Source organism: Telopea speciosissima, chromosome 5 (genome assembly GCF_018873765.1).
Source record: "Telopea speciosissima isolate NSW1024214 ecotype Mountain lineage chromosome 5, Tspe_v1, whole genome shotgun sequence".
NCBI lineage: Eukaryota > Viridiplantae > Streptophyta > Magnoliopsida > Proteales > Proteaceae > Telopea > Telopea speciosissima.
Window position 1 is genome coordinate 7,300,907 of NC_057920.1, and position 16,660 is coordinate 7,317,566.

General features: G+C 39.7%; 2 protein-coding genes across 2 annotated transcripts; one reads left to right on the forward strand and one right to left on the reverse strand.

Moving 5' to 3' along the window:
* Positions 1-800: 800 nt before the first annotated feature.
* On the forward strand, positions 801-5,020 carry LOC122661066 (BTB/POZ and TAZ domain-containing protein 4-like). The gene is made up of 6 exons (XM_043856379.1): positions 801-918; positions 1,307-1,583; positions 2,832-2,962; positions 3,526-3,832; positions 3,914-4,227; positions 4,550-5,020. Exons 2-6 carry the CDS (start codon positions 1,326-1,328, stop codon positions 4,683-4,685), a joined length of 1,146 nt encoding a protein of 381 aa, XP_043712314.1. The 5' UTR covers positions 801-918; positions 1,307-1,325; the 3' UTR covers positions 4,686-5,020.
* A 2,191-nt stretch (positions 5,021-7,211) lies between these two features.
* On the reverse strand, positions 7,212-12,153 carry LOC122661407 (formin-like protein 6). The gene is made up of 4 exons (XM_043856788.1): positions 10,621-12,153; positions 10,322-10,521; positions 9,442-9,683; positions 7,212-8,741 (listed from the first exon to the last, which is right to left on the reverse strand). Exons 1-4 carry the CDS (start codon positions 12,138-12,140, stop codon positions 7,944-7,946), a joined length of 2,760 nt encoding a protein of 919 aa, XP_043712723.1. The 5' UTR covers positions 12,141-12,153; the 3' UTR covers positions 7,212-7,943.
* Positions 12,154-16,660: the final 4,507 nt, after the last annotated feature.

Consider the following 16,660-nt stretch of genomic DNA (forward strand, 5'->3'; position numbering starts at 1 on the left):
CAAAAGAGGTTAAGTCGTCATTTTGCGCTCTCTATGAGGGGATTGGACGGTCCTATTCAGGCAAGGAACATGACAGGATAAAAAGTCATTTTCCCCCTTGCACCCAGACAAATGGGGGAGCAAAATGACTGACAGCCTTGTCGATACCACTGTGTGAGCTCCCATTGGCTCCCATGCACAAAGGAGATGTTCCCCAATCCCCATAGAAAACTGTTGCAGTGTTGCCCTTAAAAAATAAGGGACGATTTCTTGGATCTACTTAGATTAGAAAAAGAATTATAAGATCCCGGCAATTTTCCCAAAAATAACTCTTTTTGAAGAAAATTCTTATACACGGTAGTTCATTTGTTTATACAATTGAGCTGAGCCATCAAAAATCTGAAGCCGGATCAGATCAAAGACCATCGAACGGCAAACAATGAACGGGCGTACATGAGGGACAGAATCTTAGGCGCACACTATCATGAACACACACAGAGGTTACTACAGACGACGGAGTGGATGGAAACTGGAAACAGTTTCCCAATGGTTAGTTCAGTTAATCGGTTTTGGAAAATAATGTGAACAGATCGAATTGGATCGTCTATGTATCCGGAGAGACAGATACGGTTTGTTCGATTTCTTCGTCTTCGGAGGCGGGAAGAAGGATGAGGAGATTATCCATTGTTGCTGTCGGATAATGTAATAAAAACCCCCATTAATTGCATAACCCATCTTTAAAACCGCTTCAGGCCTCTGAAACCAACTCCATTTCTTTTGTTTCTTCTGCAAGAGAGAGCTGGGTTGGAAAAGGGTTCGCTTGTTTTAGAACTTTGTAGCAAATCGGTCTGTCTCTTAGGGAGGCTTCTTTGATCGTTGTAGAACCAAAAGGGAGTGATTCTCATACTGCTTCTTTCGGGAGATCTATGATTTCAACAGGTTACCTCTTTCTCCTTCCTTCAATTTGAATTACTATTTTAAAGAGCTCTCTTAGCCCCTTTTTTCTGAACAAATTCACATGTAGTTGTTGTTATAGTTTCATGCTCTCTTAGCCCCTTTTTCTGAACAAATTCACATGTAGTTGTAGTTATAGTTTCATGGTAGATTAATCAGGGGAAAAATTAGTGAGAATACCCCCATCCCCATGTCAGTTTAAAAAAGGGCATACCCAGTGCACGAGGCTCCCGCCACTGCGGGGTCTGGAGAGGGTCATAATGTATTCAGCCTTACCCTGCTTTCACAGAGAGGTTGTTTCCAGACTCTAACCAAATTAAAACAAACAAAGGTGTCATCTTTATCAATATTGTTATTACTTACATGTGCACAGGAGCAGAGCATATACTGGGATGACAGGGATGAACTGTGAAGGATCTACTCAAGCTAACAAGAGGACTTCCCCAGAGGCACCTCCATTGCCTGATTTAGCGACTTCCAATTATCATCGGAAGGCATTGGTGGTAAATGGAGTACCATTAAGGGGATACACCTGTGTTCTGGTGGAAACTCGGGAGTTGTGGAAACATCTCTTCAGTGAAGGTTATAGAGCAGATGTTTCTATTCATACTGAAAACAGTGGTGTCATTAATGCACATGCTAGCATTCTTGTGAGTTCCTCCTCTTTCTATCTTCAGCAGTTTACTTTGAAGAATAAAGCTACTTTTGTTCAGTTCTGTGATGGAAAAAACTAATGAAATATGTTATGTTCTCTTACTAGAAATGAAATGATTTTGAAGCCCCTTAAGTCTGGAATCCTTATCTTTGTTTCCCTTTTCAATGGAATCAGAAGAAAAAAGATTGTGGATGTGTTGGTAGTCTAGAGTCTTTGTCAACCTATCACTCTTACTTTATAAGAAAAGCTAATTTTTTGTGCTTGTGGCATTTGCCAGAAAGTGCCAACCCCATCCGTCACACTCTTTCAAGGGAGCAAACAAACTCTTGGAATTGCCTGTCCATAGAATTCCCTCACCATTATTGAACTCCCCTATCATTTTCATGCACTTCTACAACGAAATATTTTCCATGACAATCTATTCTGTTCTGGTATATTTTGCAATTTGCCTAAAGGGTAGCTAAAGGGGCTTTGGAGTCTGGATTATAAAGCATCTTAGGCTTTAGTTCAGGGAGAGCTTTCAATGATGTTTTTTCTTTTACAGATAGTTGGAATGAAAAAAATAAGTTGGCAATGTTGGATTTACCACTTGACTATTGTTTAGTTCTTATGCAAATTATCTTTCAATCCTATAATGTGAGGAGATTAATTTGGTGGATGAATAATATCAAAAAGTCAGTCCACGTAGATTTATGCATCCTTTTAGGCATAAATATCTTGCTCCTCTATTGTACTCCTTGTTCCATTAGTGGTCAAGATCAGCTAATGAGATGATAGATGATCTCCCCAAGTAAAGGTTGTTAGACTGATATAAGTTATTGTACCAGATAACTTTAAATCTTTGACTGTATTATTCATGTTATCTTTATGTAGTTTTGGATGAAGCTTGGTCTTGGGCGCCTCTTTTTTGTGAGCTATAGTGTTGTACTCCTATTTCTTCCCCCTCCCCCTAATAACGATTGTCGTTGATTAAAAGCTTATCAAGAAGCACCAAATACTGAATCTGAGTGTTGTATACATATACTAGTTGTGAATGATTATCAATCTCGGAATTCAATCAGTTCAGCCCCCTTGAAATCTCTGTAGACCATTGGTTGGACTGCTTGTGTCTAGTCTGATAAGCATAATGAGCACTGGTCCTTATGCATATTAAATAGAACTGTATGATTATAGCTATTCCATTACTCTATATAAGTGTTGAAACAAATGAGACTTAAATCAACTTAATGGGATGTGTACCCAGGGTGTGGCTTCTCCTGTGATGAAGAGAATGTTAAACCATTCGGAAGGCCGTGGTTGTCGGCAATCAATCTCCATCAAGGGTGTTCTGCATGAGGCAGTCCAAGTCTTCATTCGCTTCTTGTATTCTTCCTGGTATATCTTTTGTAATTTCTTCTGCCAGTTTCCACCTTATTTTAACGTATTGTTGGCTGCACAGGACTATGATATTAGATCAAATGAGCAGGCAACTACGATTTGAAGCACTCTATCATGCTCAGTGGATTTGAACTTACCATATAGATCAAATGTATTGGTGACTAGGAATTGAAGCATTTTATTTGATCAACTCATATTGATTTGATTTTGACATTCCTTAGTTTGAACACCACTTCTGGTACTGAGTCTCTGATATTGTTGATCTTGTAGTGTGCGTCTATTACCAGTTTAAAATTCTTTTATTGCAAACCAAACCATGATGATATGTTCTAGGAATTTATGTGCATACTATCATGGTAGTGGCATCAACAGTAATAATAATTTGGTGATGAAAAAATGTAACAGCAATTTTACTTATTAACTAATAGTGCTAGTTTTCTTCCTCCTCCACACCCCCCCCCCAAAAAAAAGAAGTATGTTGACTGTTATTGTTGGTTTTTGCTGTTTATAATTATTACTGCTGCAGTACTAAATCGTATAGTAATATGTTTCACTTGTAGCTATGAACAAGAAGAGATGACCAAATATGGCTTGCATTTGTTGGTGTTGTCACATGCTTTTGTGGTTCCCCAACTGAAGAAAGATTGTGAGTGGCAACTAGAGCACAATTTGCTTACAACAGAGAATGTATTTGACATCTTACAGCTTTCACTTCTCTGTGATGCACCTCGACTTAGCCTCTTTTGTCACCGTCTGATCCTAAAGAGCTTCGAGGTTGTTTCTACAACTGAAGGATGGAGGGTGATGAAGCAAAGCCACCCCAGGCTTGTAATGGAACTGTTAGAGTCAGTTGTCGAACCTAATTCGGTGAGAACTTTCTTCTAATGTACCATGGTGGCTGTCCTTTATTATAGTTTCTAATGTCAAAACCTTCTGATTTTCTTTCAGAAGAAACAAGAAAGGACAAGAAAGCTTCCAGACAAGAATATGTACTTGCAATTATACGAGGCAATGGAAGCCCTTGTTCATATATGCAAAGATGGATGTCGGACTATTGGTCCCCATGACAAGGTTTTAAAAGGGGACCAGGCGCCTTGTAGTTTAGCAGCATGCAGGGGGCTAGAGTTGCTCATCCGTCACTTTGCAGGTTGCAAGATGCGGGTTCCTGGTGGTTGCATTCATTGCAAGAGAATGTGGCAGTTCCTGGAACTACATTCTCATCTTTGTGCTAGGCCTGATGTGTGTAGGGTTCCATTGTGCAGGTTCACCTTATCACTTATCTTTCTTCCTCCATTCCCTTTCCCTCCTATCTCCAGGGCACCGCTCTCTTTTATATGGCATGATGGAATGATATCTCTTTCTTATAGTAACAAACAATTGATGGTTCATTTTTCAAAATAAAAGGAAAAGAGTCAAAAAGAGATGGTTCCACCATCTGGCTGATCCCTAGGTTTATATTTGGACCAAATTCCTTAGTGTAACCATCCAACCTGTAGTTTTTACACTGTAGAGTGTGTCCTGTTATTTATAGCACAGCTAATACAAACTAGCTTAAACCTCTAAAGAAGGACACTGCCCTTGCAGGAAATTTAAGGAGAGATTTCTGCAACAAACCAAGAAGGACAATATGAAGTGCGAAATATTGGCGAAAAAGATTTTGACTACAAAGAGCAATCCTAGAGCTCCATTCTTTTCATTGACAAATGTTGTCTGTGCTTGAGGTGGGAGGTTGGTTCCTCATCCAAGCTCTTGTTGTAAGCTTGGGTTCACTGCCTGTACTCTTGAGAATACATTGGTGAGAAGATCAGTGATGTCTCTTTGTACCTCAATCGGAAAGTAATAAAGCAGCAGAGAACCACTTGCGAAATTAGCCCCTGCTCACTGTGAATTTTAATGACGCATGAGAAAAAATGGGATAAAAAGGATGATGAACTACAAAAGTCCAGAAGGTGATGGGGCATTTCAACTTTGATTATGGTCATTTGGAGATTGCGATCATCCCACGGCTCTCCTGAAGAATGAAAGTCAGAACTCATCATATTGTCCTTTTCCTTTTTATTTTTCATTTCCTTTTCTGGTGGAACTAATTCACCATAGATCTCTTGGGCCCAAAAGTTGAGTATATACAAATGTTCCATAAAGTAGTGATGTGATTTTTCCTTTGTAGATGAGAGATATTTGTGGTAAATATTCTAGAAGTAAATATGAATCGAAATGTTCCATAAATCTATTCATGAGAGTATTTTTTTCTGAGTTAGGGTTCACCTTGCCTGTGCCTGGAAATTTTTTGTTTTAGGCTCATGAAGCATTTACGGTACTTGAAGAATCAAGAAAGTTGATGCTAGAAATTGTCTGACTTCCAGATTTTGAACCCAGATAGAGCAAAGCTTTAAAAGAATTTTCAATGTTAATAACATTAGAAAGACAAGGTTATTAGCTTTTGTTTCCTCCTCTCAAAGCAAATTGAGTTAAGGATACTCAATGGTATTTACCAAACAATAATATGTATCAATATATTAGTGACTACATCTAGAGTAAGGAAAGAGGTTGGTGAACTCTAAATGGAGTGCAGTAATGGATCTGCATTCTCTATCAAGCTCTTAACAAGGCTGAGGCAGTTACAAGCATCCTCTTTCCTCTTTGCAGAATCAATCCCTACAAGCTTGATTCCTTTGTTTAGTGGTGACACTAACTGAACAAGGAAAAACTTCTGTGCAAAGATGGAGAAAATAACCTACCAGGTTCAATACCTATATTTGAAGTCAAAATTTGTTGAGCATACACAATCAATCCAGTATGGCTTATACGTTGCTTTTGATGTTACTGTTCAGAGTCTGCTTCATGGCAAAGGACTGGGATCTGGAAGCAATCACCAAGCATGCATCTGTTTGCTTGTGCTATCCATTTATTTGAGGGCAGGCCTTGGTACAATGGTAAGGTTGCTCCATTGTGACCAAGTGATCACGGGTTCGAGTCTGGAAACAGCCTCTCTGCGAAAGCAGGGGTAAGACTGCATACATTATGACTCTCCCCAGGCCTTGAAGTGGCGGGAGCCTTGTGCATTGGGTATGCCTTTTATTGGCTGCTCCCCTAGTTCACTACCACTCGCTGTTTGGTGTTCTAGATCTCAAAATTGTCTCCCAGCTTCTCCATGGGATTTTTTTTTTGGTGAATAAAAAATCCATTACCAAAACCCCCCAAGGGGAGAGAGGGAAAAAAAAAAAAAAAGGGACGGGGGGGGGGGGGGGGGAAGAGCAATACAAGCCTCAAGCCCTAGAAAGGAGGGCTAGAAGACCTTAGAAGGCCGACATCTAATCCTCTAATCCTTAGGACACAACAATGAGCCTATTCCTTGGGGTATCAATAAGGGGATCATGAGGGAGCATATGGAGCTTAGAGGAAACATAAAAAAAGGGGGCTTTCCAAATCAAGTCAAAAGAGCGAGAATTGGAAGTCCATCTTCTAAGATTCATCTCCATCCAAATGTGAGATAAAGCAACCCCGAACACAAGCTTACCTACTGTATCACAGATAAAGCTACCAGAAAAAGTCATGTCCAACCAAAGCCATTCCCGGTCGAAGGGAAGAAGTCTCCTACGACTAGGCCAAAGGGAGCTAAAAGGTTTTTTTCTAGATAGTGGAGGTAAAGGTGCAGGAGAAGAAAAGGTGGTCGATATCCTCAATGCCATTCTAACAAAAAATACAAGAGGAAGAAACAGGGATGTTGCGGTGAAGTACGAAGGCTTGGGTGGGAAGGCAAAGATTAAGGGTTCTCCAAACTGGGAAACTGTGGCGGGGGATGTGTCCTTTGAACCAAACTAATTTAGCCAAAGGACAGTTGGAGCTGGGGATCTGACAAAATTCCAGGCAGATCTAAAGCTAAAAAGACCATTTGGGGAGGGGAAACAAATAATGGGATTCATTCTCAAAAGACACTGAGAAATGCAAGAATGACACCATATTGGATCCAAACAAAGCCAAATGCAAGAATGACTGGAAAAACTAAAGCTTATTTTCAGGTAAATATTTACAATACACAAAGAAACACAAAAATTAAGCAAAACAAAATTGCAGATACTATAAAATGACTTCATACTGCAGTTTGGATTGATATATACAAAGTCAAGCACTGTTATGAGCTCTAGGGTTTATGTTGACTCAGAAAGACATCACCAAAATGAGTAAATTAAGTTGAAAAGGATATCCCCAAAAATGAGAAAAATTTTGTCTCCTAAATTAAGTTGGGTCAAAGATTATCTGAACTATGTAGAGTTGTTCAAGTATAATGTGTGAATTGATATATTATCCATTCCCGTACAATGAACAATTATTCTTCCCACCAACTGTAGGTCTTGGGTATCAAAAGCCTCCCAAGTCTTTTTATTAGTTATGACCTTTCACATCTTTTTAGATTTCTTATAGGCTACCTCTACTGGGTCAGAGTATTTTTTCAACTCTTTCTGGAAGCAATCCTTGTGAATTAAGAATCTCCATCTTCTATCCGGAGAGGTGATCTCAAACTATTCAATCTCCTACCAGAACAATTCCTTTTTCTTTCTATCATCAGCCCAATGGAATTTGGGTTAATAGCATGACTTCTGAAGAAATTCAAGTGCAGTACCTTTGGTCAAGACTTATTCCCACATGAACTTCCATCCTGCCTTCTATTGAACTCCTGCATATCCATGGAGGATTTAATAGAACCCACTATATTCACTCCGGCATCTTTCGCTGTATAGCATACCCAGTCCAACACCAAGAGAAATCCTTACACTTGTGAAGAACTCGAAAGAATCACATACTCCACCGTGGCATCTGAAACTATAGAAGAACGTTTTTTTTCTGGGAAGTCAAAAGGACTAGATTGATCAAGAAAATAGAAGTCAAGGGCAGAAACTCCTAGTAACAGTAGGTATGGGCCCTTAGATATTGATTTTGGCATCCAAAGAAATGGAGTGTGCACCATCATCACAAAATCTTATGGAGATGATGAGCTTTCTTCATCTGAACTTCCATGCTGCTGTCTTGTATTGAATCTGTTGAGGACTGGTAATGAAGCATTTGCAGATATCCTGAAGGATCTAGTAGAATCCACCATTGTTCTCTCCTGCATTTTCCCCACTTCCTTGCATACCTGATCCAACACCGAGAGGAAATCTCTTACAATCACAAAGATTCTGAAAGGATGTGCTTCCTCCTTCGCTGCATCTCCATGAAAATATTGTGTGACCTCTTTTACGAGGCATAGAACTTTTCTTTCATCAGCCTTCACCCCAAGGATCTCCTCTTCCGCCTCATTAAGAAACCGCTTCATGGCCTCAAAGAATTTTCCTTGTGTATTTGACTTCTCATAGTGTAGAACTATCCTGACTTTATCAAGCCCCATTTCAAGTTTTGAAACATAACTGCTTAGAACATCTGAGTCCATTCCTGCTGCTTTCTTGACATTCACAAGTTCTCTGCCCAGTCCGGCGACAACCTGCAATCCTTGCTTCCTGAAATCCTCTTCCACTTTTGGATGCATTTTATTAGGAATATTCTCAAGTGGAGGATCAGAACCTGCATCTTCAGATCTAGTAATCTCTTGGACCACAAAGTGGAGCAAAGTTGTCTTCCCATCGGTTCCTTTGATATCCACTAGTTTTAAGAGTGTATCAAGCTTAAAGGCTCTTGCATCACCACGATTTGTGCCAACATTCATTCTGTTCCCTGTTCTGAGTACAGCTTCGAGGAGTTTGAGGAATAGCCGACTGTTCTTCAACTCTTCACATGCCGCCTGGAAAATGTTACAGATAAGCTCAATTTTATTAGTGGGATATTAAGGGTCATTTAATCAGATGTCAGCAAATTTCGGCACACAGAATATTTTGGTCTCGACAGGGAAACTCTAAATACTTCAGGTTCATTCTGGTTGGAAGTGGAGTGAAGGAAGGGAAATGAAATTATTGATTGTATAATTAAATAAGGAACTTCCTACAGGTACTATTTAAATTTTACTTCAGTTTTTCAACCAAATCGCTTTTGTTCAAATAGGAACATATAATGAGGCTAAAGAATATATTTGAAATTTTAATTACCATATTTGTATGATTTTAAGTTAGTTACAGAATCATGATTACAAAAGTTTCCATTGTTTACTTTTTAATTAATTTCATTTTCCTTCCTTTCCCTTCACTTGTAGCCAGACAAAACTGTAGAGATTTTTTTCAAAATTGACTAAGCATATAGAAGTTACAGCGATTTCAAAATATGCAATTGAAATCACCAAATAATTCAGTTACATCTATTTCTTGCATATTTTTTTGTAGTTTGAATACATTTAACACATGTAACCAGGGTAGGTTTTAAGTTGGTTCTTCAGGTGCTGTTACAAATTTCCAGACCATATGCTTACCGGGACAGTGTAACAGCATGCACCTCTTTACCAAGAAAATCTAGCTTGCAGAAACAGAAATGGAAGTTTTCACCAATTTTACCTCTAGGGTTTGGAAAGACTTCCTCAGGTATTTCACCTCTGTCTCAAAATTGGCTCTGTATAGCATTGCATCAACTCTTTTAAAGGAAAAGGGTATATCAAGAACCGCCTTCAGAAATCTCTCCGCAGACCCTAGTTTTGATATGTCACCACTATAGTCTCTTAGCTTTAGTTCTTCTTCTTTGGTCGGGGCCATCTTCACCAGAGTTTCTAAGAGCTCAGCGCCCAAAGCTTCAGGATTACCTGTTACATGCAGCGTGTAGCAGGAAAAATTCAGGATCCTTTGTTAAATGGAAATATGTGAAAGGCAAAAATTGTAACAAACATTTGTGAATTTTCTTATTCTGTTCGGTTTATTCATCATTGACATGTTCTTGTTACTGCCACTTGGATCATGAATTCCTACAATGTGGATGTCTCCAATAAAACTTTTAGGCCACTGACCAAAATGCTTCATTATCCAGTATGAAAGCTCTGTTATGCAGCTAAATGCTTCATTATCCAGTATGAAAGCTCTGTTATGCAGCTATTTCAAAAAAAAATTGAGATTTCATTCAATCTCGACCAGGACTGGAGGTAATAGGGAAACCTAAGGTCTAAAACCTCCCTTTAATCTTTCATTTGAGCCTAGCTTACATAGTTCTATCTCTGTTGGATCCTAAATCCAAGAAATCTCTATGCTATTATGCTAAGTCTTATAAATCTAGTGTACTTCAGAAAAACATTGTGAATTGATAACCACTGTTGTGGATAGATTAAGTTATACTTTCAAGCAAATCTCCAAGAATTGATTATGAAAAAAAAATTTCCTCTACTCCACATCCACTGAATGTATGCTTGACATTTCCTTCTCTCGAAAAAATTGAACGAAAAAAGCTTACCATCTAGAATTGCTTCAGACACTTCATCTCGTGTTACGTTTAACGCTCTTAAAAGTATTGCTATGTTCTGTGACTTCTTAGGGTCGAGTACCCTGTTCTCCCGTTCCATGGGAGGGAGAACTGATTTTCTAGTGGCTTCTTTATGAACTGTATTTGTGGTGTTGCAGCCAAAAAGACTTTCTATCCTATCTTCATTCAATCTGCAAACAACCAGAGAAAAGATTTTCAAGATCAGATATGGAGGGAGTACCCACTGCGCAGCATGGGGTCATCATCAATTTTAGTTTAGCTTTACTTACTGAAATGAGCTCGATTTCAGGTGGTCCCAAACCATGGCTCGATCCGAAGTTGCCCTTACTTTATCCCAATGCAAGGGCTTCAACCTGGGCTTGATTGATCCATCTGTATCGCCTTCCCCATTAAGCCGCTCCGAAGAACTGCCACCACTCTGATTTTCCTCTGCAACCGATACCGATTTCTCAGATGTTGTGACGTTTGGGCTAGAAATCTGAGTTTCGGTTCTGGGAAATGCACGAACCGGTGTTACTTGTATATTTGTTACCGAACGTTGTATTTTGGTTGACATTGCTGGCGATGGCCGCGGCGGCGGTGGTGGAGGAGGTGGGGCTGGGGTCTTAGATGCTTGCGGAGATGGATCATTAATTGGCGGAGGAAGCACCAAATTTGGTGTCGGGGTAAGCGGCGATAGAAATTTCTTATTACCCTTGTGAGGTGATGGTGTTTCGAGTTGATAATTTCGAGCTCGTAGCTGTTGTGATGGTGGTGGATGTGGTGGTAGCGGTGGTGGCGGAGGTGGAGCAGCGCATGTAACGGGGCCCTTGACTTCAGGAGAAGAAGAAATTGAAAAACGCGATTTAGGAGAAGACCTTCGAGAGTGAGGAGTAGAAGTAGAAGACATAGAACTAGTACCAAAACTACTTTTAGTGGCAGTGCTCGCACGAGAACTGGTCTTTGGCCAAATCTGACGCGAAGCAGGTACGCAAGGGCTCTCACCATAACTATTACCACTTCCATTCCCAGCTGTTGAACCCTGAGGTGTATAGTAGAATGTCTCCTCGTCAGACGACATGGCTGGAGGTGGAGGAGGAGGAGGAGAAATTCTGCGTGGTGGAGCTCTGCTCAGGGGCGGTAAGGGATGAAGTTCTGGGCTTGGACGGTGAAGCTCTGACATTCGCATTGAGCTTAGCTTGTGGTAAGGTGAACCACAAATCCCATTTGCCTCGTCGATAACGCCGACGGCGGCCTCGCCGCTTCTACGATCGGAAGGCTCCATCGTTCCCAGGTAGAGGAAATCAGAGGCTGGTCCAGTTGGCTCCTGAGCCAACCGCTGAGAGTTGTTTTCACCACCAACAAGCTTCTGAGATTCAGGCGGGTGTCTTACCCTGTGTCGATACAAGAAGAAGCCAAATGCCGAAAGCATACCCAATATCACAATCCCCACCGATACCGCAATTGCGACTTTCTTGGTGGGACTAGTGGGCTGCGCTGCCGTGGCCGGCGAAACAGGGATAGTGACATTGGCAGGAGGAGCCGGGGGACTAGTCTGTGTCTGATCCGGGCTCTGCGCAGTAGGAACCTCAGGGAAGAAAGGCTCATCTGGGCCTGGGTAAACCGGGGGAGGAGGCTGTGCTGCAGGTGGAGGCGTCGTATCCACCGGAAACAATGGCTGATGCAGAATTCTCCGGTTACCATCACTGCCACCCGGATCGTGAATTCCTTGGGTTCCTCTTGAAAGGCAAACAATGGACGATAAAACCAATGACAGAAGCAGAAAAAGGGTGAGAAGAGGAGCTTCCATGGTTGCTTTTGTTGGGTTTCTTTCTATTTTTTTTCTGATTTATTTCTATTTATTCATCCATTTTTTCAGTACTAGTCACTAAAAACTACCTCAGTCAGTACCTCACTGAGCTTAAAACCTTGAGAAGGAGCTACGAACAAATCAACAACAAATGCTGTGTCTGTGTTTAATTCCAGGAAAGGGTCACTCACTCACTTGGGTTGCAATCCAATGAGCAGATGAGGGCAGAAGCTTCCTTAGGCGGTAAGATCTGGATGCTCCGCTGACGTCAAATAGGGAAGCCGCAATTTTCGATTTATATGCCTTGGTTTACGGAAGTTTATTCTTTCTCTATCTCTCTCTCGTCTCGTCTCGTGCACCATAACTCATTGGACGGGAATGTACATGGCATTACGAATCTACTTTTCTAACTTTTAAATTTAAATTGGATTGGACCCAAACCTATTTTTATGTAGAGATCATCGATGCCTCGATGGTGGTTCTGTAGTGGTGATACTAAAAATGACTATTTTGTCCTTGTTTTGGGTCCCCCCCTCCCCCGGCCCCCACCCTACTTTTTTCCCTTCTTGTTGGCAGTTAGGGAGTTCCAACTTCCAATAGTTCCACGGCGCCGTTGGGAATGTTATGCTAGAAAAAGGGGTAAATTGGCCAATTAACTGAAAAAAGCTGTTGGATTGCTTTAAAAAAGAAGGAAAAAAGTTATTTTTGGAACATAAAGACAGATCGAGATCTAGACCGTTTAATAAAAATGTACAGACTCGGTGGATTGAACGGTCCAGATTGGTGGGGGTATAGGGCATTTTGAAGAGTGTAAAAGGACTCGTTTTGGATGAGTTTGTGTTTTCGCTGTCCACCGACCAGGTGCGCTTTTCTCTTTGGTTATGGGAGGACACTGGGGGACCCTTCATTGGACTTTGGACAGCATTTGCTTTCTTTCTTTCTTTCTTGCTTTCTTTCTTGTTTTCCTTTTGTTTTCCTTTTGTAATGTAATTTTCTTTCTTGTCTGTTAATGTTATGTTAAATGCTATTTTCTGGTCTTAATTTTACTTCTTTCACATCTTTGTTTTTTCTTTTTTTTTTAATTATTTATTTATGAGACACACTACTTCACACGTCAAGCATCTAACAGAATCGAATTCTCTGCGAGGCGACAAAGAAAGGTTTCCTTTCCCATGTTACACGTCTCCATAACTCTCTCATTTCTCTCTCTCTCTCTCTCTCTCTCACGACATTTTGCTTCCATGAAGGTAACTCGATGTTCCAATTCATTAATATATATATATTTTTTCTTGGAAACTTTTCTTTACCCACCGTTGAGGGTAAGGGTAGTCAAAGTTCAGCACCAACTCATCGGATCTTATCAGAATCAACCGGGTTCAGCTAGATTGAATAGAATTCTTATTGATTTGGTTTTGGGTTGGGATTTTATGGAAACAATAAAAATTGAAATTGAATCAGATCAATTGAAAACAAAAAACCAGAGATATATCAATGAAAAAATAAGTTTTTCATTAATATTCAATGTATATATAAACCAACTCGATAAAAGACCAAATCAAATTAGACCAAACCAATCAATTGACACCTCTAGGCATGAAGTGGTAATAACCCAATAACAAACCAATAAGAGACAATTAAACCAACCCAATAAAAGATCAAATCAAATTAAACCAAACCGACCAATTGACACGTCTACCACAAAGATGGGTTGACTCATGATGAATCTAAAGGTTATCATTCCTTCACCCTATACGTTGAAGGCAAAATGGCTTTCATTATTTCAAAAACAATGATGGCCAATTAACGGTATTGGGAAAAAAAACTAGTTTTTTTTTATTTTTCTTTTTTTGGGTGGGGGAAGGGTTGAACTGTTGAAGTCTCAATTCATTGATGGCAGCCACTAATCACCAATTCACCAAGTGGCGATCTGGTCATCATTGGGCATGTTCCATCTGTTTATCTCACATCCCTCTCTTCCTTTAAGTATTGGTGGGATGATCGCGCACATCCGACGGCACACCAGAGATCAGGTGATCAGAGGAATTTAACCCCTTTCCCCCCACCTCCCCCTTTAAAATTAAAAAATAAAAAAATAAAAAAATAAGATTCATGTTTGGACCCTGATCTGGATTGCCTGATCCAACAACAGACTACCTGCCTGTTTTGGTTGGTAGATCCAAGCCTAGTCCAGAATCCAGAATCTCTAAAAGCCCAATAAAAAAATCAAAAAAGTACTAAAAGTATGGGAGGAAGGGTTTCATTAAAAAATAAGAATAATCTAATAGTTATGAACTATATTTTACTTGCTAGTTCCTACAAACACCTTATCTAATCTTTGCTTGAATCTCCTAAACTTTGAATTTTCCCGCAATTTGGAGGTAAGTTGTTAACATATCAGTCCAACACAACTTTTTAGTTGTGCAATTGGGAGCAAAAGGAATGAAAACAACAGAAAACAATGTTTTTGGGATATCATGCATGTTATAAACTTACAATATATATCTTATCATGATTTTAATATTCCCGCATCGGGTTAGTATCAGTCTCCACTTATATCGATCCGGATCTGCCTATATCATCTGATCATCTCATATTGATCTAGATCAACCTACAAGAATTTTGATGATATGATCCAAATTGGATCAGATAAGTGGATCTAGGGATCATTATCGATACTTGACCCAAGATCAGCAAAGAATTGATATTGGAATCGATTGGAATCGATTGATCCTATCCTATATCAATTCTTTTCGTTTTTTTTTGAAACAGAAGGTATCCGGCCTTCAGCCAACTAAATCCCCCAGGACTCGTGTATGACTCTATAGAGCTCCCATATTTATCAGAGAATTTTCTCTAAGGTGAGTGACCCCAAGGGGAAAGACAGAGTGGAACTCAAGACCTTCAGCTTCCTTAAACTTCATCCCCAACCAATTATGACCGTTAAATCTTAAAGTGGATGATTTGGTAAATAACATGCCCATTTAATACGCAAAGATTGCTCACCGTCATCAATACAATTACATTTTACATAGGATTAGCCTTTTTGAACACGCAGAGATGGATTAGTAGACACCCGGATCTGTACTGTTCTTTCAATAATTAATCAACCGGCGTACGATGGAATGAGTGGCTCCCTCGCACCACCAACCATTGTCAGTTTGTTTTAATACCAAACCATTAATAGTGGCCTAATCCTATCCGATGTGATAGTGGCCTCGTAGGAATGGTGTTTTGTTGAGAATAATCTAAAAAATATCAAAAACATTTTTTTGTTGGGATAGAACTCAAAAATATCAATTATGTTTGGGATTTTAGATGTCTTCACATATTTATTGGATTTCTATACCAGGATTGGGATCCTCTCTATGGGTGTAAATGAATAGTCAAAATTCATTTTCATATCCATGTCCGTATCCATTTAGCACTATCCGAATTCGTCCAAAAGCTAAACGAATGCGGATACGGATAGACTATAGTTATTTGAAAAGCTATATTTACATGTAAACGGATAAAATATCCGATCCGTATCCATGTTCTTATCCGTTTAGCACTATCCGAATCCGTCCGATAGCTAATCGGATGCAGATGCGGATATAGCACTATCTGATCCATTTACAGCCCTAATCCTTTCCACTAAGTGGAGAGCCCAATGAGGCATCTGATGGCTGGGTAGTGCCGTACACATCCCGATGACAGTGGTTTTTTGATTTCTCCTTCAATCTTTTGCAAATTGCAACACAGGATTTCCTCTTCTTTTTTCTCCTCTTTTTTTTTTTTTTGGGATTTTGCCTATCTTCTCACTCCTTAATCTCCCAAAATATGAGTCTGATCTTTACGATATTATTGTTTTGAGTAATTCTTTACATCCAAAGGTCGAGCAAGGTGGTTGAATGACAGAAATGTGTAAATCTTTTTCCTCATCGTTCAGTTTTCCAGAACTCAAAAATTGCAAGTAATTTTCATGATTAAACTTGATTTTCATATTTTATGCTGATATTTGTTGCAAGTTGATTGATATTTCACACAAAATCGATTGATGTATAATTTTTCTTTTTTGAAAATATTCTTTGGAAAAAAGAATGCTGCTTGATCATGTGGCTCATGTGCTCAAACATAGGAGCATGCAAAATTACTACCCAACCCCTCCTAAAATTAAAATCTTATCTATGCTTATGCCCTTACGCTCTCATTGGCCGCTGAGCTAATGTAAGGGCCACAAAAACCAAGCAGTGATCTATGGTCCATATTCTTTTTAGCAAGAAAAGGAGCTTATTTGCCCGCATAGCCCTTGCGCCTAGACATATTAGTAGGAGCATGCGAATTTACCACCTTGCCCCCTTGAAATAAAAAATCTCATCCAAGTTGATACCACTGCGTGCTCACATTGGCCCAATGCTGGTACAGGGGCTACACAACCATATAGCAATCTCTTGCCCTTCTTTTCAATTATTTATGGGATTTTTAGGCATTTTTAAAAAAAAAAAAATTTCAATCGATACATGATCGATATCCGGTCCAAT